A 22,270-nucleotide genomic window follows, 5' to 3' on the forward strand; every position below is an offset into this window, starting at 1 on the left:
GTGGCCACGTCACAGCCAGCTCACCGCTGAGTCTTCCCGGGAGTACGTGAGCCTCCAGGGCCAGGGCACCTCGCTGAGCCAATTCTCCTCCCAACCACGGAAGATCAAACGCTGAAGTGTACTCCTTCCTGTGAGACTTCAAATCAGCCCACATCCGAGCGGTCCCCAGAGGCACGTGTAACCAGAACCCCCACCCTGCCCCTGCCCAGCTCCGGGTGTTTTGAGGTACAAGCGGTCCTTGCCAACCTGGGACGGATCTCATTTAAGTTTTGTCGTCATTAGCTGCTGCGGAGTAGACTATGAGTCACGGCAACCTTACGTGTGACAGAATGAAACATCGCTGGGCTCTGTGTTATGGCCATTGTGACAATCCATCTCATGGAGGGTTTCCCTCTTTTTTGCTGACCCTGTACTTTACCAACAATGATGTCCTTTTATGGATCGGTCTTTCCTGCTGACATAACCAAAGTAAGCGAGCCGAAGTCTTGCCATCCTCACTTCTAAGTTTAGTGTCTTACTTTTTGACAGAGCGATATCCAAGGACTAAGTTCTCTGCCCCTCCCCACCGCACCTTTTACAAGCCGACAGTTAAAAAGAAAAGAAAGTGGTGTCTGAGAGGGTGGTTTGTCCTCTTATTATTGCAGACCCTAGAAACCATGGACACAGGGAAACCATTCCTTCACGCCTTTTTCATCGACCTGGAGGGCTGCATAAAAACCCTCCGGTACTTTGCAGGGTGGGCGGACAAGATACAGGGCAGGACCATCCCCACAGGTAAGCCACAGCAGGACACGGCCTCAATGGGTGGCTCTTCTGGGGCTCTGCCTTCCCCTCACCCCAGGGCACCCTCCCCAACCCCAAAAGGACATGACGCTGGGCTGGTTCTTCTTCTTTCTAATAAGTTTTACTTTTGAATTTGAGTTAAAATCACTTCTTGGTGTCAGGGGCAAGACGTGGAGTTGACACCCTTGTGGGCCTCTTGGTTCCTTTCTTGTCTTTTTACTACATACTTAGGGTTCGTAACCTAGGTTGATGTGAGTGTGCCCTTCTCCCTATTCACCTCTCTTCCAGATGACAACGTGGTGTGCTTCACCAGGCATGAACCCGTAGGCGTGTGCGGGGCCATCACTCCCGTGAGTATGGCAGCTTTTTGAAACATTCTAAATAGATCCCATGCCCCTCCCCCGGGAACTTTGGAACCAATTTCTACTGTGATTCAATTGCGGCCAGCATTAATTGAGTACATTCTCAGTGGCATAGAGCTTGGGGCTTGAGGGATATGGAGCTGACTTAGACCCCATCCCCCATCCCTACTCTCAAGGGGCCAGTTCAGGAGTTGCAATGAATTGGAATTGAGGAAGACAAGGGGACCCCAAGCCTTAGTGGGAAACCATGAAATAATTCCTGATATCATTTAATGGAGCACACAGACCCCTGGGAATAAGGCCCATGTCTGAGTCCAGCTGGATGGGTCAGAAAGGCCAGTGCCCCTAGGGAGATGGTCTCTTAACTGGGTCTTGAAGGGTAAGAAAGGCGTATTCTGCAGGAGAAAGGGTTTTCCAAGCAGCAGGAATGGATGGGGAAGGAGCAGAAGTGCCTGGGTGACTGGGAAGGCATGGCAGGAAAAGGGGCAGGGCCAGAGCTTAGTGGGGATAAACAAAAAAGAGGGGAGCACCTGTGGCAGAGGGTGTGGCTTGGGCTGCCGAGGGCTGGGACTTTGCCCACTTGGCAGGGGAGCTGTGCAGGTGCCTGGGGAAGGCCGAGATGCTGCCATGTGTTTGGGGCAGGGGATGGTGAGCCAGACACATGAAGAGTGGGCTGGAGAAGAGCTCGAGAAGGTCCTGCCTTGTCTCTTCCAGCTTCTGGTAGCCCTAGGGAGCCCAGGCGTTTCTTGGCATTCATGGCTTTCAAATGTACCTTCACCTGGCATCTGTTTCCCTCCGTGTGACTGTGTCCCTGTGTCTGTTCTCCCCTTTTATAAGCCACCACTCAGAAGGGAGCAGGACCCACCCTGCTTTGGTATGACCTTATTACTTAACTGCTCACAAAAGAGAAGCCGTATTTCCAAATAAGGTCACATTCACCAGTACAGGGGTTAGGACATCAATGTATCTTTTGGGGAACGTAATTCAATCCATAAGAGAGACTCAATGGACATTTGCACGTTTGGGTCTGGGGCTCAAGAAAGTGTAGGGCTGAAAGTACTCACCAACAGTCCAGAGGGTCTCCTATCTGTCAGGTGGGTGAGGCAGTTGGGTGAGTAGGAGGGTTGCCCAGGGAGGGGTGTAGATTACAGAGCGAGAAGTGAAGAGGCACAGGAAACCATCCAGGGTCAGCAGCAGCCCAGTGGAGAACTGAATATATCTCCAGAAAGAGACTCTGGTCCGTGGGGTCAAATCCTACATAGAAAGTAAAAACAAGGACCGAAAAGCACCTCTTGGATTTGCTCACTGAGAGTATTTAGAGGGGGGTTCCAGGTGCAGTGGGAGCCACAGTGCTGGATGGGTGGGTACAGCTCTTTTAAGAAGTCAGGATGAGAAGAAGAGAAGGGAGTTTCTCGAAGAGTGAAAAGCCAAGAGAAGGTTGTATGTTTGCTTATAGGTTGGGAGATGATAGTGTTTATGAGCTAAACAGCTGGAGTTGGGGAAGATGAAGGAACCCCAAACCCTAGTAAGGAACCCTAAAATAATTACCGATATCATATAATGGGGAGTCCCTGGGTGGTACAAGTGGTTAATGTGCTGGGCTACTAATTGAAAGGTTAGAGGTTCGAATCCACCCACAGGCACCTCAGAAGAAAGGCGTGGCAATCTACTTCCAAAAAATCAACCATTAAAAACCCTATGGAGCACAGTTCTAGTCTGACACAATGGGGCCGATGACTGGATGGCAGCTGATCAATTACTGGGTATCACTTAACAGTGCACACGGACCCTTGGGAGCAGGGCTGTCGTCTTTGTTGTCTAGTGGTAGGAACTGCAGGCAGAGCTGGTGGGTGGGGGAGAAACGCACATGGGGGGGTGCTGCCAGCTGTCCCATGAGGAGACCATCTTTAGTTGGCCCTGTGGGGCTGGGATTGTGTATTACCTTCTCTGTTTGGCCTCCTTGGAGCATAAGGAGACCAACAGATTCTTTTGGGGAGGTTCAGGGACAGTTAGAGTCAAGCGATCTGCTTCTCCTGGAAATTTTGTGGTTCATCCTGTCTCATCCAAGCTGACATTCTAAGCAGCGTGTAGCAGACAGGACCTGAGCATGGCTTGAGTCCTGGCTTTGCCGCCAGCCAGCTTGGACCTTGAGCAAGTGACCTCACCTTTCCGTGCCTCAGCTCCCCCATCTGTAAGTGGGCATGATGATAGTACCACCTCATAAAGGTTTGTAGGGATCAAATGAGCTAATTTTTTTTTTTTTTTTTTTTTTTTTTTTGGCAAAGTTCTTAGAACAATGCCTGGCATACAGTGAGCACTGGGTAAGTGTTAGGGCTTGTTCTTTTTAACACCACAGTTTTAGAATTTCAAAATCCTTGCTTCTGTCATTGAGGGACGAGAAAAGCATTTCCTAAAGTGCCTTTCACCAAACACCAGTTCAGGGAGGCGTTAGCATGCATTTTGTAAGGAGAGAAAATGAACCTGTGGCATCCAGGGTTAGGAGACATAGGTCTTGTTCCTGCAGGACTTCTCAGAGCCTTTAATGGGCTCATAGCATTGTAAACCTCCAAGAGGGGAAGGCAGTGTTCATACAGCAGAATCCTCTTTGCAAAGACTACCTATTAACATCTCCTAGCATGCAGTTTAGGAAGCGCTGGGCGGGAATACAGCTCTGATCGTTGTGCACTCCTATGTTACCCTTTATACCCTAAGCCTAGACCACGCAAGCCAGTGTCCTCCATGGAGGCGTCGCTGGGCACCTGGGATGGGGCAGGGGTGGGTCCAGGCCCCGTGTGCTCTGTTGCAGTGGAATTTCCCTCTGCTGATGCTGGTGTGGAAGCTCGCGCCCGCCCTCTGCTGTGGGAACACCGTGGTCGTGAAGCCGGCTGAGCAGACTCCCCTCACAGCCCTTTATCTCGGCTCTCTGATCAAAGAGGTAAGACGTCCAAAAAGAAAATACTATGTGTTCTTGATAACCGGTCCACTCCCAGGAACCAGGCCACTGCCACAAGATAAAGCTGCCCCGTTGAACTGCCCTCTGTGTGGTGGTGCCAGCCTGTTCACGGTTGAGTGGGACGGGAATGGCTCCCGTGTTTTGCTTGGCAGCTGCAGCCTCTTTCTCTTTCCTGTGGTCGCTGAGCTAGAAGAAACTCCATCCCTCCCTGTGATCCTAATGAGAACACTTAATTCTTATTACAGGGTCAAACCTAGGGTTTAAGACCAAATGTTTTGTCTAAAGAATTTGCAGGAGGGTCACCCTAGAGGGAATCATGTATTTGGGAGGTTTTCTGGGCTTTGCATTCGTGGGGTATAAGACGGTCCCTTTTTCTCCTGGGGGCTAAGTGGCTGCAGCAGTGCACGCTCACACCAGTGCCTCTGCCCCAGGGTTCTCTGCTCGCAGGCAACTGTCTTCTCCCCAGGGGCAGCTACAGCTGGGGAAACAAGCTGCCAAAAGGGACACTTCCTCCCAGACACAATGGGCAATGTACTTCAGTCATTCTCTCTCCAGCTTGTATGTGGCAAAGATTTAGAAAAAGAGATAGAACAAAAAGAGAGATGGGAGAAAAGATATATTCATTTCACATCTGTTCTGGGCTGGTACGAGTGGGGGCACACCTTTTAGCCCTTTCTTGCTTAGCTGCAAGATGGGAACAGCCAACCAATGACCAGTTTCCTTTTACATAGGACATGATTAATTCGCATTGATTTAACCCACGATTTCTAAAATCACCACTGCTAAAAATACAGCGGCTAGAAAAACCAAACACTCAAGCACCGTGTCCTAAAAGCTTGACTTTCTAAAAGAATGTGTTTAAGTACGTCACTGGAAATGGGAGGAAGAGCACACCCCCACAAATGAAGCTTGTTCATTCTGTGGTGTACTCCGTTAATAAAGAGTCCTCGTACGTGCAGGGCTCCAGGCCAGGAATGTGAAAACCAAAGAAGTAGCACTGCCTATTTTCTGGAAAAAGTGTCTGGGTGGTACAAACAGTTAACACGCTCGGCTGCTAAATGAAAGGTTGGAGGTTCAAATCCACCCAGAGTGCCTCAGAAGAAAGGCCTGGGGATCTACTTTTGAAAAATCAACAACCGAAAACCCTGTGGAGCAGTTTGTCCTGACACACGGGGGATCGCTATGATTTGGAGTTGACTCCACAGGAACCGGTACTGGTATCTTCAAGAAGGGGCAGTTCCGGGGTGTTACAGGTTGAACGAGTGAAGAATTTTGGGGGAGTAATGTCTTTTTTTTAATGTCTCGTGGCCACTTGGAAAAATCAATGGGTCCTGTTAAAAAATAGAAATGGGAGCTTGGGAAGGATATATTTCAATGCCTTTTAGTGTTGGGGGCTGTGTCCAAAGGTTCTTCCTGCCGCCCCCGCAACGATGCTGTGCTGCGGGCGGGGTGCCGCCATCTTGTGACCTCACTGCATGCCTGCTCACAGACACTTCTGGGGTTGGAAGCACTGCCTGGCAGAAGGGCGTGTGCCTCCGCCTGGCTCAGCCTGCACACGGGGGTGGGAGGAGGGAGAGCAGGAGCCAAGCCCTTCAGGAGGACTGAACCAGGGCAGCCCCAGGGCGCCTGACCCAAGCAGACTCAGGGTCCACCGCTGACCTGTGTCTGGGTCATGAGGTGGGCATGTTGCCCAGGCTCAGATGTCCTGGGGGGATGCTGCTGTGCTCGGTGACATCTGAGGCCAGGGTCTCTCCGCCCACACAGCCTGTGGCCGCCTTGGTCTGTCCCTTTCCTCTGACCACCATCTTTATTTCTCCCCAGGTTGGGTTCCCTCCAGGTGTGGTGAACATCGTGACAGGGTTTGGGCCCACGGTGGGAGCTGCCATCTCTTCTCACCCTCAGATCGACAAGATAGCCTTTACTGGGTCCACAGAGGTAACCCTTCTCACAGGCTGCTGACAAAAGTGACAGTCACTAGACGGAGACTCATGAACCTGTCCTTTGAGAGGCTAAAATAAGATTTTTTTTCTTCTGAATTGGACCACTTTTTAGCACATAATAACCAGTAAAAAAAAGTCATTGATCCAGTTTTCAAACCAAATAAATATCTAAATAAATAGAACTCAGAAGCTTTAGAAGAAAAGATTGATAGATAAAATAAAAATGTAAGACATCCTATGGCAAGCAACATCATAGTCAAGGTTAAAAGTTAAGTAACAAGCAGGGAGAGGAGCAGGGGTAATGTCTGCCACTCTCCAAAGGTATAATAGTCATCATATTTAAAGCACTCCTATAAATCAATGAAAAAACAGCAAACTCAATGGTGGTGGGAAAATGGGCGACTCCAAGAGAAACACTGAATGACCAGTAAGCTTAACCTAGTTCACTGGTAATCAGGGAAATGCGAATTCAAATGGAAATCAGACCTCTCTGCTTTTGTCTGTTAGGTTGGTGAGGACTGAAATCTGGTGTTGAGAATACAGGGAAACAGGCAGTGGCTTACATTGCTCCTAAAATGGAAGGCAACTTGGCCATTCCGATCAAAAATGTAAGACGGCAAAACTTGACTCAGAATTCCATTCTGAAGAAACTACTTATGGAAATAATCCCACGAGCACTTACCTGTACCTGTCGCCCTCAAGTCGATCCCAACCATAGCAACCCTACAGGACAGAGTAGAACCGCCCTGTAGGGTTTACAAGGAGCGCCTGGTAGATTCGAACTGCCGACGTTTTGGTTAGCAGCCATAGCTCTTAACCACTACACCACCAGGGTTTCCCTGAGCATTTAAGGACATATTTTCAAGTATGTTAGCTCCATTCTGTGAAACATTTTTCAGCCATTGCAATAAGGGGTGTGTGGAATTCCAGCGAGGAAAGCTGTCCATGACCTATTGTTCAAGCACCAAAAAGTAAACTGAAGGAAAGCCTGTATAATAAGATTCCATTAGAAAAAGTGTGTGTGTGTGTGTGTGTAAATTGACTAGAAGGATTCCTAAGAAATATTACCCTGGCTTCTCGAGCCACCTCTGGGCCTGGTCCTGGGGCAGGGTGAGAAGATGAGAGGAGACAGACTTTTCACCCTTAAATTCACACACAGCTGTAAGCGGAATTATTTTTAATGAGAATGTACTTGTTGTGCACCTAAAAAAGAAGAGAACAGATCCCCTGATGCAGCCAGTGTACCCCAATTCCTTGCCAGCTTAGTCCATCCAGGAGACTGCACCCCTTCCATAGCCCTGAGAGACCAGTGCCGCCGCTGCCCTGATCTGACAAGCCAGGCTGGGTGTCTTGGGGAATCAGAATCGGGTTCCCAACATACAGCCAGGGCATCACATGTACGGGCATTAAAGTAGCAATGAGAAAATCAAACCACAATGAGATACCACTTCACGCCCAATACACGACTATTATCAGAAAAATGGAAAATAACCAGTGTTGGTGAGGATGTGGAGAAAATGGAAACCCTGTGCGTTGCTGCTGGGATTGTAACATGGTGCAGCCACTGTGGACAGCAGCTCGACAGTTCCTCAAAAAGTTAAACATTGGAATTACCACATGACCCAGCCATTCTGCTTCCTAGGTATATACCCAGGGACACGACAGCAAGGGATCAGACAGATACAGGCACACGCGTGTTCACTGCAGCACTATTCACAGTAGCCAATGGGTAGAAACAACCCAATGTCCACCAACAGACGAAGGGATGAACAAAATGCCCTATATTCGTACAATGGAACGTTGCTCGGCCATCAAGAGAAACGAAGCCCCGATACATGCTGCAACATGGATGAGCCTAGAAAACGTTATGCTGAGTGAAATAACTAGGACACGAAAGGACAAATATCGTGTGAGCCCACTTATATGAAACATCTGGAACAGGCAGATGCATAGAGACAGAGGTTTATTAGTGGACGCCAAGGGATTGGGGAGAGTAAGGACTTCTTGCTCAATGGGTACCGCGTTTCTGTTTGGCTGATGAAAGATTTTTAGAAACAAACCGTGAGGATGGTTGCACAGCATTGTGGATGTGAATAACGCTCCCAAGTCATATGCTTAAAAATGGTTAAAGCGGCAAACTTTTTGTTACATATATTTTACCAGAATAATATTTTTCCAAAGACAGCTGGTGTTGCTCAGCACACTGAACCAGTTAGCAGCTCCGCATCTAGCCCCAAAGATAGAGGCCAGGAGAAGCAAGGCGGGGCTCCTGCCCTCCAGCTGCTTCTGAGGCTGTGTCTGTCCTCTGGCCCAGCGTCCAATGGCCTCTCCCCTCCCTTACCACGCTTCTCTGCAGAGGCTCCCTAAGCCTCTGGGTGACTCTAGGGCTGCCCATGGATCCAGCCAGGTGGTAGCGCCCTTGGCAGCCAATGTCGTGGGTAAGAATGTGGCTTCTGTGTCACCAGGGATCTGTCCACTCGGCCAGCATCCGGGATGTTTTTCTACAGCTCTAAGCCCCTCAGCACCATCAGTAAACCTTGAGCCTATGGCCATCTTGTTTGGCTTTTGTTGTTCTCCATGGAGGCAAACGTTGTCACTGTCTATTCCAGACTCACTCAGGCCATCACCCATGGGCTTGTTGATCTTTAAAACGCACTCGCACCTTACCAACTAGTTGCCATCGAGCGGACTCCAACTCATGGCGACGCCACATGTCAGAGTAGAACTGTGAGCCATAGGGTTTTCAATGGCTGATTTTTCAGAAGTAGATCCCCAGGCCTTTCTCCTGAGGCATCCCTGGGTAGACTCGAACCTCTAACCTTTTGGTTAGCTGCTGAGCGTGTAAACAGTTTGCACCACCCAGGGACTCCAGACTCACACCTTAGTGCTGCAGAAATGGCTCCCGACTTGGAATAGCCCGGCCCTGCCTCTTTTTGCAGGGTGTCTGGCCCTAGCCTACGTGTCCACATCTGTAGAACAAGAGAATTTGAGGGGGCCATTTGCGAGACCCTTTTTAGCTCTGGAGTTCCTGGCTCCTGGTTTTACTTTTTGCCCAAGGTTGATCAGAGTGACATCTGGGCCAGCCCTACCACCTAGTGCTGCTTCTGGAGCTAGGAGAGGCCCCTTCAGGTACCTTCCAGAGGCTGAGCACTGCCGTTTGGTGAGCAGTTCTGTTACTTCACTGGGGCCCAATCCTCTCTCCCCCTTTTGTCTTTTCAGAGAATTGGTTCTTTCTTATAACACTTAGAAGTTCCCTTAGATTGCACTAAAGAGCACACAGGCAGGCCCACTTCCCCACTGGACCACCGGAATCTCCCTGTTAGAATTTCAGATGTCACTGGCCAGAGGTGGAAGAGCTGCCCCTTGGTGTCCTCGAACCCTGTAGGGACAGGTGGCTAGGACAGGTGATCCTGGACTCAGGAGCTCTTGGGGCAAAGGCTGGCAGCAGCAGGGGCCGCTCTGCCACAAGCCAGCTGTGTGGCCTGGGGTGAATCACCTGGCCTTCCATGGCTCCCATCCCACACCTGTAAGTGGATCAGACGGAACCAAGGATTCCAGGGAACAGAGTTCTGACCTGTGAGCAGATATGGGGAGAGGCCTGGGGAGTGGAGGCACAGCATGGGGTCCTGGGAGCTTGGGAGGGGACGGAGTGGCCCTGGACACATGGCTCTGCCAGCTTGTCCAGAACATGCACTGATGAAAACGCTTGGGCCAAGTTCAAGGTATAAACTTGCCTGTTTTTTATCCTGAAGGTTGGAAAGCTAGTTAAAGAAGCCGCCTCCCGAAGCAATCTGAAGAGGGTGACGCTGGAGCTTGGGGGCAAAAACCCATGTATCGTGTGTGCGGATGCCGACCGTAAGTCCCCCGTTCTGAGCTCTGCTGGGCCTTGGGGGTCCGTAAACCTCTTCCTGTCCCTGTGTGTCTCTCAGTGGCCTGGATTTGGAACCACTTGAGAGACACACACACTGTGAATGCTTTTTCCACCTGAGGTCATCCTGTCTGCATCACCCAGCCACAAATAGGCAGATGGAGATCAAAATGCCAGCTTTAGGGCTGATAAAAAGCTGCCCTGGAGGAGGACTTAGGTGGCAGCCAGAGGGCTGTATGTTTCTGCCCCTCACAATTAAGTTCACCTTCCCCAGCCCTGTGGAGCTGGGGCCGCAAGTGGCAGGTCCAGTTTCTTCTCCGGAGTCTCCTGGGGGCTGGGGAGGCTGGTGGGAGTACGGCAGTGGGGAGAAGGGCAGGTGCTTTGTGCTAATGAGCATTAATTATTCTGTCTCCCAAGCCAGTAATGTCCTATGGTGTAGTTCTCAGGTGCTCCAAACAATTGAGGTGTTTCTTCCTCCTTTGCTTCCAAAACCGGTTAGCACAACGATGCCGACTGGCGGCCACCTGTGTGTGTCCGAGTAGCACTGTGCTCTGTGGGGTTTTAAATTGCTGATTTTTTGGAGGCAGGTCACCAGGCCTCTCTTCTGAGTAACTCTGGACTGACTCGAACCTCCTACCTTTCGGTTAGCAGCCAAGAGTGTTAGCTATTTGCACTGCCTCCTTTGTGGCTGGCCTGCCAAATCAGAGGTTGGCAGTAAAAATACCCCTTGGTCTGGGGTACTAGCCTCTCCTCCCACCAAAAGTAGCCCTGTCTGGCAACTTGAGGGCAGCTGGTGTCTTGGTAAAACAGCATGACACAATATTAAAATATATGCTATCGTTGGCTGCTATGTCCAGAAGAAGGAAGAAGGGGCCGCACTGAGAGTTCATTCTTTTGCTGGCAGGGTCAACTATCCAGAGGTGTGACCTCCAGAGTACAAAAGTACCTTTGCCTTAAAGAGTAGCTCCCCTACCTGCCTACTTATGCCAGAAATTCCTTTCATTGAGAATAAAGCTTCCCATTCCACACTCAGATATGGTTGAAATTGCAAATATCACGGAGAAAATTCTCACTAAAGTGTAAATGACTGATATCAGTTCCTTGCCTTGGAGCTGGCTTTCAGTGAGACAGTGTACTGAAAGAGAAAACAAGCTCCAGAGCAGGAAGACAGGGTAGGAAAGCTGGGAGTGAGAATGGACTGCCCATTCCTTGCCTGAGTTAGTGCTCCCTTGTGGAAGCATCGTTAGTGTTGCTAATGGTTTCTGGAGCCACGTGGAGCAGTTCTGGGTATCCCCCACTGTCACCCACATTTGGAATCAGGAGCCAGGACCCCCGTTTTGTATTCTTGTGCCACCACATCTGCGTGCCACATCTGCCCCTCAGGTCATCATTTCTCCCAGTAAGGAGGACTGCAGCTCAAACACAGGGCTTCTGTTGGGGCTGGTTTCACCAGGAGCCATAAAAACGCTCTGGAGCTATCCTACTCCTGATTTGGGCAGTGCCAGTGCACAAAATTAAATCCTGACGTAAGTGGCATCCCAGGCATGATATCAACTGCAGCACCACCGTTCGCTCCACTGCAGCTGCCGCACTGCCCCTGGCAGCCTGCAGGGAATCAGTTAGTTCTCCTGGAGGAGGGGCAATTTAAGTTGGCACTGGGCTGCAGAGAGCTTGGGGAGGTGCAGGAGCGGCAAGAGCCTGATGGTGCTCTCCCAGCATCTTACACACACCTTGCCCTGGGGGCCCTTGCCTTTGCTCCCTGCAAACAGAAGCTGCATTTCTCCAGCAAGCAGTGGTGGGGGCGGTGGGTGGAGGAGTGAAGGAGGGCTGGAAAACTAGCCGTTGATTGAACACTGGAAGGCCCTGTTTAGATATAAGTGGCATCCAGTTACCATTCTTACCGATATCCTCACAGATCTTACTTAATAAGCACCCTTCTATCTTGGTTTTTGTAACTGGTTTTAATTAAATGTCTGCTCTACAATTCATATTCAGCTCTTCTCAGACATAATAAGTGCTTTTATTTTTTTTTAATCCTTCTAAGTCATGCATGGAGCCCTGGTGGCATAGTGGTTAAGAACTTAGTTGCTAACCAAAAGGTTGCACTTTGAGTCCACCAGTTCTCCTCGGAAACCCTACAGGGCAGTTCTACTCTGTCCTTAGGGTCACTATGAGTCAGAGTTGACTCGACAGCAATGGGTGGGTACATGTTGTTATGTTATTCAATAAGACCTTTCTTTCACTCAAGGTGGGAAATTCTGGGCTCCTTCAAAAGTTCTGTCCAACTGGCCTACGTCTATACTTGCAAAGTTTGTTCAAGAGAACCTTTTTGTTGTTAGTTGGCCCCAGCTCATGGTGAGCCCATGCACAACAGGATTGGATCCCTGTGATCCATAGGGCTTTCACCGGCTGGCTTTTTGGAAGCAGATCACCAGGCCTTTCGTCCTGGTTTGTCTTAGTCTGGAATCTGCTAAAACTTGTTCAGCATCATAGCTGCACACAAACTTCCACTGACAGATGGGTAGTGGCTGCACACGAGGTGCCTTGGCCAGGACTCGAACCCAGGTCTCCCGCAAGGAAGGCTGGAATTCTACCACTGAAGCACCACTGCACTAGTCCTCCAGAAGAGGGGGTGGGGGCCTCCATGGGCAAGTGACAATGGGGAATGCTACAACTCTGTGTGCTCATTAGCACATTAAAGGTACTGACAAGTCCTGCAGTCAAGGATATAACCCCAAACCTGGTTGACCTGAAAAGCCTTTTTCCATCCTCTCTGTTTGTGAAATACTGAGAACAAAATTAACCTCTGAAATGTGCCCATTTGGGGGCTACCTTTCTTTCATGGGCACTTAGAGTTGCAGCTGCCACCTGCCCTGCTTTCCTGACTCACCTGCTTCCTCCACCTGCAGTGGACTTGGCCGTGGAGTGCGCCCATCAGGGCGTGTTCTTTAACCAGGGCCAGTGCTGCACAGCGGCCTCCAGGGTCTTCGTGGAGGAGCAGATCTACGCCGAGTTCGTCCGGCGCAGCGTGGAGTACACCAAGAAGCGGCCCGTCGGAGACCCCTTTGATGCCAGAACCGAACAGGGGCCCCAGGTAACCAACTGATGGGTCTAACCCCAAGATGCCTGGTTGGGGGCTGGTGTGCTGTGATTCCATGGCCCCTCGAAGGGAAGGGGCGCTGACTTACCCTGCTAGTGAGGTTTGGTTTAGATGCCCATCAAGAGTGCAGTCCTTTGGGTCTCTGCAGTGTCAATGAAATGGGGCTAGGCTCACAGAGTCGCTCAGCTCTCTGCAGCAGGTGTGCAGAGCACAGGAGCTCAGGAGGAGGGCGCCCCTAGTTCACAGTGCTATCTGCCTCCACCTTCCTGCCCTCTCACCTTCTTCTTCTGGCCCACCCCCAACCTTAGGAGAGAGCCTTGGGCAGAGCCTACCTGGACCGCCTCTCTAAAGAAGGGTGGTAGAACCCTCCTTAGCCAGGAAGGGAGGGCCTAGGCTTGTAGTCCACCAGTCCCACTGGGCTGAAAAGTCACAGAGTACAGATCAAGTCTCCTGGACCCCAAGTGCCTTATAGGAGCAAGTGACCCTGAAACCAAAGGGCCCTGGATGTAGGTCGGGGAGGCATCTCTGGGCAGTAGGAACACGTCTCCGGAGGCCTGGTCTGGCGAGCCAAGGGCGGAAGGAAAATGATCATAACCACCAGGCTTAATCACCTCTTTAAAAGCGCACATCCTGTATCACTTTCTTGCTAATTATGAAGTGAAGCAGATGGATAAATATTTAAAAGAGGGCAGCCTGACCATCCCATGCATTATTGAAATGGAGTGTGACAGCAACCCACTGTGCTTTTAGCCAAAGTTCTGCCCAGCCGTGGAGTTCCAAGTTAACATGTCTGTGAATCCTTGGGGAGAGCTTGCCTCTTGCCCACTTTCTCTGTTTGCATGGGAAGCCGTGGCTCTAGGTGCACAGTTGGCTCTGTGAGTTTATGAAGCCCCCCAAAATCTTCCTAAGCCTCAGTTTCCTCATCTGGAAATTGGGAATAATACGTGAATATTATGGGAATTTCATGGCACTTGGTAGATACTCAATAACCCAAAAACCTACTGCGGTCGAGTTCGATTCCGACTTACAGTGACCCTGTAGGACAGAGTGGAACTACCCCATAGGGTTTCCAAGGAGCAGCTGGTGGATTCGAACTGCTGACCCCTTGGTTAGCAGCCAAACTCTTAACCACTACGCCACCAGGGTTTCCAGACCCTCAATACAGGGTAGCTTTTATTTTTAAAAGGGGAGCATATAAATGACCGAGGCTCCCCGGTCTAGGTAGTAAAGAATGACTGTGTGTGACTTCAGGTCCTGTCCATCAGGACTTGCTTAACTGTCTTGTGGGGATGCTGGGGCTGGTGGAGAGTTGAGGACCACGTGGAAGAGGGGTGCTTTCCTGGCAGCACTGCCAGCCCTTCCCCAGCCTCCATGCCCTGTGTCTCTGGTGCCACGTGGCCCTGTGGAGGAACACTGCCGCTGTGGCCGACATTCCTCACCCCAGTCACTGCCTGCCTGGCCTCCACGCCAAACCCAACGGCGGTGGTTGACTTTCAGATCCAAACGCAAACACGACCACAAGTCGTTATCGAATCCACTATGATTTTGAGAATTCAGAATCGGTAGGAAATATGTGAGACTATCCGTGTACTTAGGAAACCCTCTTTCTACATCATTATTTGCAAACCTCTTTCCAAAGCTCTAGTGTTGAGTTTTGAAGCCAGATACAACAGTGTCTTCCCAAGGAGCAGAGCCAAGCAGAATGGGTGTTGATTTCATCAGGACTTTTGATGCTGCTCCTGAAAGTCCTCATGAAAGCTCACTTAAGCTGTCTAACCTCAGAATATTATTTTAGGACACTGTCGGACTTCTTCCCCTCCAAAGTGCTTTTTCATCCACAGTAATAAGATTTTGCTCTGGGAGGCCTTACAGCTGTCTAAATAGCCCCATCTGTTTCATGCCTGTAAAATAGCTAGCTGACCTAGATCCGTGTCCACTGGAGGCAAGCTACTCTCCTGAACGCTCCAAAGCCATTCAGGTTTGTCTGGCGACTGAGCAACGAGGCACATAAACATTATGCAAAACACCTGGCCTGTGTGGGGTCTGGCATCCACTCTGCCCAGCCGAGAGCGCAGCCTTTGGGCCCAGTCCCTAGGGGACTGTATTTTTCGGTTTCTGGGGCTGTGCCCTGCGTCGTCATCTCACATCCTGGCAGCTTCCTCTTCCTGCATAGAAGGCACCAGCTGAAACTTAATGGAGGAGTCCTAGATTTAAACAATATGTTCCTACGGACTCCCCAGGGAGAGCTTAGTTAGGATGTGTAGGGTTTCTATCGGGGGCCTAGCGCCGCCGGAAGAACAGACGGATGCTGTGGCCTGGTCGTGCAGGGGAGATGAGGTCAGCAGCCACCCGGGACACATCACCTGTAGTTTAATGAAGCCACTCAAACTCTTCCGCCTCCAGGGAGAAGGAGGAGGCTCAGCAACACCTGGAACGTTTAACCCAAGACTTGGTTCACCCAGGGAGAAGTGGAGAAAGCCTTGGGGGATTACTGTATCTATTATGGTTATTATTTTTTTTTCTTTCATTTTTTGAGTGGAAGTACATTCACTTGGCTCAAAAAAACAAAATGCATAACAAGGAATATAGTAAAAAGGGTCCCTCTCACCCCTTCCCACACACTGGTTCTTACTGCCCCCCACCTACCAGGTAGCTCATGTTCTTAGTTTCTCAGTGTTCTTCTGGAGTTTCTTTATGCATATACAAGCAAATAAGAACATGTACCCTTATTTAAGCCACTGCTTTTAGGCAAAAAATACTATGACATCTATACCATTTTGCACCTTGTTTTTGTCCCTTAACAAGAAATTGGAAGAACTTTCTATACCAGTCCATGGGAACCTTTGTTGTTCTTCCTGTTTCCATAAAAGCCTGGACATGTGTGTGTGTTATCTCACACCATGCCACAGCGAGCACACAATGTTATACACGTGCAAGGGAATGCCCAGGACAGGGTCTCCAGAGTGGAATTGCTGAGTGGGGACACAGTTATGTGCTAAATTACTTTCCTCCAAGAAGGAGCTGATGTATGCTTCTCCAACAAAGTCTTAGCTGGTCTGTTTCTCCAGCCATCCCAACAGAATATGTTGCCAACCTTTTGGATTTGTGCCCATCTGAGAGTTAAAAGTGGTTATCTCATTTAGTTTTAATATGCACGTGTCTTAGTCATCTAGTGCTGCTGTAACAGAAATATAAGTGGATGGCTTTAACAAAGAGAAGGTTATTCTCTCACAGTCCAGTAGGCTAAATGTCTGAATCCAGGGCACCAGCTCCAGGGGAAAGCTTTCTCTTTCTATTGGCTCTGAAGGAAGGTCCTTGTGCTGCATCAGTCTTCCCTTGGTCTGGGAGCATCTCAGCACAGGAACCTCAGGTCCAAAGGACGCGCTCTGCTCCTGGCACTGCTTTCTTGGTGGTCTGAGGTCCCCAACTCTCTGCTTGCTTCCCTTTCCTTTTATCTCTTGTAGGATAAAAGGTGGTATAGGCTGCACCCTAGGGAAACTTCCTTTACATTGGATCAGGGATGTAACCGGGGTAAGGGTGGTGTTATAACCCCACCCTAATCCTCTTTAACATAAAATTACAATCACAAAATGGAGGACAACCACACAATACTGGGAATCATGGCCTAATCAAATTGACACATATTTTGGGGGGGTGGGACACAATTCAATCCATGACAGCATGTATCTCTTATAATGTGTAAGGTGGAACATCTTATCCTATGTTGAAAATCCATTTGCATTTCCTTTTCTATCAGCTATGCATTTTCTTTGCATATATTGTTGGTCATTTTTCTTGTCAATTCTAGAAATACACGTCTAGGTACGTACTAGAGAGGTTAGCTCTGTTTCTATGATAGGGCTTGTCAATTTTTTTTTTCCCAGTTGATTGTGTTGCCCTTCAGCTTTGCTTATGATGTTTTTGCCCTTTTTTGTTTTTCATACTCAAATGTATCAACCTGCTCTCTTTTGGCTTCTAGATTTTGAGTCATGGAAAGTCCACCAGCACTCCAAGTTGGCAGAGACATTCTCCTACAGGAGAGAACTTGAAAATGTTTTGGCTTCATTTTTCACAGTTAGATCTTTGCTCCCTCTGGAATTTATCTTGGTGTAGGTGTGAGGTGGAGACCCAGCCCAGTATTTTTAAACTGGATCCACATCTTTGAGATGACTAGGGAAGCACTCCTCAGGCGCAGACGATTGTCCAAGTGTACCATCAAGTTTTGCTTACTTTTTCTTTAAAATTATTTAAGTGAAACCAGTATTTCTATCTCAATTCTCAGCTACAGTAAACCTATCCAAGCTCTGTCTCTTCCAGCCAAAGAGGAAGGGACCATTTACAGGGTATTGGTAAAGAATAGGGCTTCCACAGACTTCTGAAAGAAGGGTCAGGGAGGGGGAGTGGTCAGGAAAAGCACTTCTCTCTTTGAAAAGAGTCTCCTAAAAAAGGGTGCCCTTTCAGCAGCTCTTAGGTACCACGTCCACCAGCCAGGTGCGAGGCCAGTGGCAGAGGACAACCTCCAGCCACAGAGACCCTTAGACAAGATAGCAGAAGGCGGAACCTTTTTGATGAGCTCATTAACCACTAGCCAAAGAGCAGCCCCTCAGGCCACCTTCGGCTTACTCCACTCTGCTTCCAGCGGGTGCTGAGTAAAGTGACCAATGTTCCTGCTTACTTCTCCGTTCTACCATGAACAGACAGTTCTGGTAGCTGTTACCCTGGAGGCAGATAAGCAGAGCACGTGGGCGCCAGATAGGACTCCCAGTTAGATTCGAATTTCAGATAAACAACAAATATGTTTTTAGTGTAAGTGTGTCCCAAACCTTGCTTGGGACATACTTAAGCTCAAAAGTCATTTGTTATGTATCTGAAATTCAAATTTAATGCCACATCCTGCATTTTTCATTTGCTAAATCTGGCAACCCAAGCTGGACGCAAAGAATCATGAAAGCAGAGAATGTGATCAACTTAGATCTCACTTCACCTAGGGACTGGCCTAACAGGGAGAAAGGGCATAGGAGGTATGAATAAATCGCAGACCTAGAGAGGATGAGAATAGCACATTTCCCCATCTCTCCCCTGTTCCAAAGAGCCTGGATCAGAGGGATACTTGCATACAAGGAACGTTTGGTACATGGATTATGAGTTGGAAAATAGTCAAGGATAGGACAGCTGACAATTTGGAAGACCTTTGAAAATACAAAATGGCAGCCACTGCCCTAAAGGAAGCTTGGGTTCTACTTCTTGTTTTTGTTTTGCAGATTGATCAAAAGCAGTTTGATAAAATCCTCGATCTGATCGAGAGTGGGAAGAAGGAAGGCGCCAAGCTGGAATGTGGGGGCTCAGCCATGGAAGACAGGGGGCTCTTCATCAAACCCACCGTCTTCTCAGAAGTCACCGACAACATGAGGATTGCCAAAGAAGAGGTACCTGGGGGCTTCAGCAAAAGCTACTGGCCATGGGGGCAGTGGGCTGAGCTCGGGCTGGACCTTTCAAATAGGACTTCTTCTCAAGGGCCCAAGAGTCCCAAAACTCTTCATGAGGGGAGGGCTTTTCTTGTGGCCTTTACCATCTCCTTTTTTTTTTTTTTTGGGAGCCTTAGGGAAGCCATCTTGCCCCTGCTGAACACTGAGAACTGTATGGCAATTACAGAGTCTGTTAGAACCCCCCACCCCACCCTGGTTTCCACACATCTCCCACTGTCTCTAGGGAGCAACAATCCCTCCCGTGTCTTCTGAGCACATCCCTGAGTTAGTCACGAGGCCTGGCAGGGAGGGCTGTGGCCACCTGTGAATCCTGTCAGGAATCAAGGCTTGGATTCAGGGCCCGAAGCTGATTTCATTCTCCCCAAACCAAACTTAAACAACAAGTGTTAATTTAAAGAACTTATCATGGGTAGAATTTCCATTAAAGTTAAACAGTTAAAACAGTTGCCATCAAATCAATTCCAACTCATGGTGACCCCACGAGAGTTCAGAGTAGAACTGTGCTCCACAGGGTTTTCAATGGCAAATTTTTTTAAAGTAGATCTCCAGGACTTTCTTCTGGGGCGCCTTTTGGTTAGTGGCTGAGTGCATTAACTGCTCGCACCAGCCAGGGACCCCTTTCCATCACAGGCATCCTTAAAATGACAGAAATTAAGGAGACCCCCCCAAGAGTGTAAATCTAACTTTGTCTTTCAATTCCATCACTAGGCTAGATGCACAGTGGTCCTGCACAACATTTATGGAGAACGAGAACCTGGTTCTGGGTGGTTAGTTCCTGGGAGGTGCCTTTTGAGATTCTCAACAGAGTGAATCACTGCCAAGGGCTTCCTGGTGGTGCGGGGACTTTATACACTTCATCCTTGAGGCGTTTATGGGTTACTAACTGTACCACGGTGGCATGAAGCTCAGCTCTTTAAACATCCCTGTGACACAGAGTTCCTAAGGAACCTGGGAAAGTATCTTACTGGGCAGGGCACAGGCCTGAGGGGCTATCGTAGTGCCTGCCATTGAATCAGTTACAAGCTCCCTTCAAAATTACTTTAAATATTCAGCCGTTAGTGCTCTCCTTTCCCTTTCTTTGCTGTGGGGAAGGCTGGAATGAACAATGTCTTATCCCTGCCCTGGGAGTTACTATGGAACATTTTAGGGTATTTTCAGTGGTGAAAATGCCAACATAAAGAGGCCCTGGCACTGAGTCTCCACAGCTCAGCCCGTGAACACCCTTCCCAAACCCTTTGCCGTCAAGTTGATTCCAACTCATGGTGAGCCCATCTGTTACAGAGTAGAACTGTTCTGTAAGGTTTTCTTGGCTGTAATCTTTATGGAAGCAGACCACCAGGCCTTTCTTCCGTGACACTGCTGGGTTTGAAACACCAACCTTTTGGTTAGTAAACAAGCACAAACCATTTGCGCCAACCAGGGACCCTTCCCAATAACCTCCCAATGAAATTCTCAAACGTTGTGTCGTCTGCACACCCCAACATGTGTGGGTTACTCCAAGGCCGGGGCCCTAGGACAGTGAGAGACTTGACACCCTACATAGATTTTTTGTCGTTGTAAGCTTGAGTGCCATTCAAGGTTCTTTCTCCTCTAGTCATCATTTATCACGCATGTGTGTGCTTTGGGTATGTGAAAACGGACAAAACTAAGGAAAAGCCCGCTCAGGGCATAAATTTCCCATTTGAATATGCCTCTCACTGCCGTTCCTGCCATTAATCACAGATTTTTGGACCAGTGCAGCCAATACTGAAGTTCAAAAACATTGAAGAAGTGATAAAAAGGGCAAATAGCACTGAATACGGACTCACAGCAGCCGTGTTCACAAAGAACCTTGACAAGGCCCTGAAGATGGCGTCTGCCCTAGAATCCGGGACGGTCTGGTGAGTTGATTTGTGTGTATCGGCTTTCCCAAGCTGCCTTGCTTACTTGCTAGCTTCGTGACTCCTCTGTAACAGCGTCTAATGGCATATAATGGGCCAAGCACTCTTGTAAGTGCCTTGCTCTATCCTCATGGCCCCCTTTTGAGATAGGTGCCATTATTAACTCCATTTTACAGACAAGGAAATGGAGCCACCGAGTGATCAATGACTTGCCCAGGGTCACACAGCTACTGCGTAGCAGAGCTGAGCACCAGCCCTCCTGTTCCAATGCCCTTGACCACCGTGCTGTACTGCCCTTGAACTTCACCCGCTCTGGCTTTAGCTTTTATTTTGATTGCAAAAGCAACACGTGCTCATCTACAAAGTATGGATAACAGTCCCTGCCTCACCAATATTCTACAGATTATGTATGGTTATCCCCAAAGATGATTGGATTGGGGCTCAGAGAGGTTAAGTAACCAGCCCAGAATTACACAGCCAGAAAGCAGGAGAACTTTGAGGTTAGGTCTGTCTAATCTCAAAGCTAATTCTTATTCTCCTATGCCATCATTTCTCTCTCTCTCCCTCTCTCTCTCTGTGTGTGTGTGTGTCTCCTCTTCTCATTCCATTCCTATCCCAATGAAAAGCTCTATACTTAAATATGTTCAAACATTAGTTTCTGGTGGGAAGAATGCAAAGGCAGAAGCTGAAAGCCCACTGTGTCTGAATTATTGAAACTTAGACAAAAGGCCATTCGTTAGGCATGGTCTGCATTAAGTGCCTTCTAGCTGGTCTCCATGGACACCACTGTCCAACTGGGCCTCATCTGGGAAATTATGATCATCTTTAATTCCTTCCCTAGGATCAACTGCTACAATGCCATCTATGCGCAGGCTCCATTTGGTGGCTTTAAAATGTCGGGGAACGGCAGAGAACTGTAAGTGTTGCATCACTCAGCTTGCAGGTGGGGTGCATAACTGGTCTACTAGACTTGCAGGGTGGTGACCCTTCACCCTCTGTCCTGCATCTCAGTCTGGATCAGCAGTGCCATGAAGGCTCATGGTCCATTCCCTCTGGGGCTGGTCTGGATCCCTTCCTTCGTCTTCCCCATGCCGCTCCCCACTTCTGGCCTTCCCTACCCTCTTCTTCTTCCCAACCTCCTTCTGGCCCCAGAATCCACCTGCAGCCTCTACTCTTTGTTTCTTCCCAGCACACTTCACACTTGGGATGTTCAGTAGATACTTAACATCTGCTCACTGGGTGAGGACACAGGCAGAACAGAAAAGGTGCCCTTTTTTGCCAGATGTAGGATGTAATTACTCATGCAAATCCTGGCCCTCAGCAGGGGCTATAGGCTCTCCCCAGCTTGGGCTCCATACCTCTATGGCCTAGCTTTCTGAGCCTAGCAGAGGCCCCGGGAATGTGCCATGAGAGACTCTGGCTCCTTCTCGATGTCCCTCTGGGAGACATATTGCACCATCTCCTACTGGACCCGTGTAGCCTCATCAGTGTGTTCCCACTCATCTCAAACCCCTTCACGTTTCCTTTCTATCTAGCCTAGTGGGAACATGAGCTGTGCAGGTTTATGCTAACTGACTGGTCTAATATCTAGCCCCAGATGAAAGGCATGGGTACAGGGCTGTTTAGACATTCCAGGAGTGGATGGGCAGTGGTCTCCAGCCAGATGCCGTCTTCTCTCCACATGTCCTTCTTGGTGGGGCTCAAGGTTCTATCACCCTTTGTAGACAAACAGCTCATGGATCAATCTTCCCACAGAGCCATCTGTGATAACATCCTCCGGGCCTTTCCTGGGACATCACTAACAGCTCAGAGTTCTCCCTTTTATTTAAACAGTTTGTCTTATGTGCATACAAATGCATCACCTTGTGCTTGCTTGTACATCCTCCGTGGGAACAGAC

General features: G+C 49.1%; 1 protein-coding gene across 1 annotated transcript in view; it reads left to right on the forward strand.

The window, feature by feature from the left end:
• Positions 1–22,270, forward strand: part of ALDH1A3 (aldehyde dehydrogenase 1 family member A3) — a 42,296-nt gene that overhangs the window by 13,100 nt on the left and 6,926 nt on the right. The window contains exons 4-12 of the mRNA XM_049905943.1: positions 645–774; positions 1,072–1,133; positions 3,952–4,080; positions 5,920–6,033; positions 9,791–9,893; positions 12,816–13,000; positions 18,268–18,432; positions 20,215–20,372; positions 21,214–21,288. Coding sequence (XP_049761900.1) covers positions 645–774; positions 1,072–1,133; positions 3,952–4,080; positions 5,920–6,033; positions 9,791–9,893; positions 12,816–13,000; positions 18,268–18,432; positions 20,215–20,372; positions 21,214–21,288 — 1,121 coding nt within the window. The remainder of the gene's footprint in view (positions 1–644; positions 775–1,071; positions 1,134–3,951; positions 4,081–5,919; positions 6,034–9,790; positions 9,894–12,815; positions 13,001–18,267; positions 18,433–20,214; positions 20,373–21,213; positions 21,289–22,270) is intronic.

Source organism: Elephas maximus, chromosome 13, assembly GCF_024166365.1.
Source record: "Elephas maximus indicus isolate mEleMax1 chromosome 13, mEleMax1 primary haplotype, whole genome shotgun sequence".
NCBI classification, from domain to species: Eukaryota; Metazoa; Chordata; class Mammalia; order Proboscidea; family Elephantidae; genus Elephas; species Elephas maximus.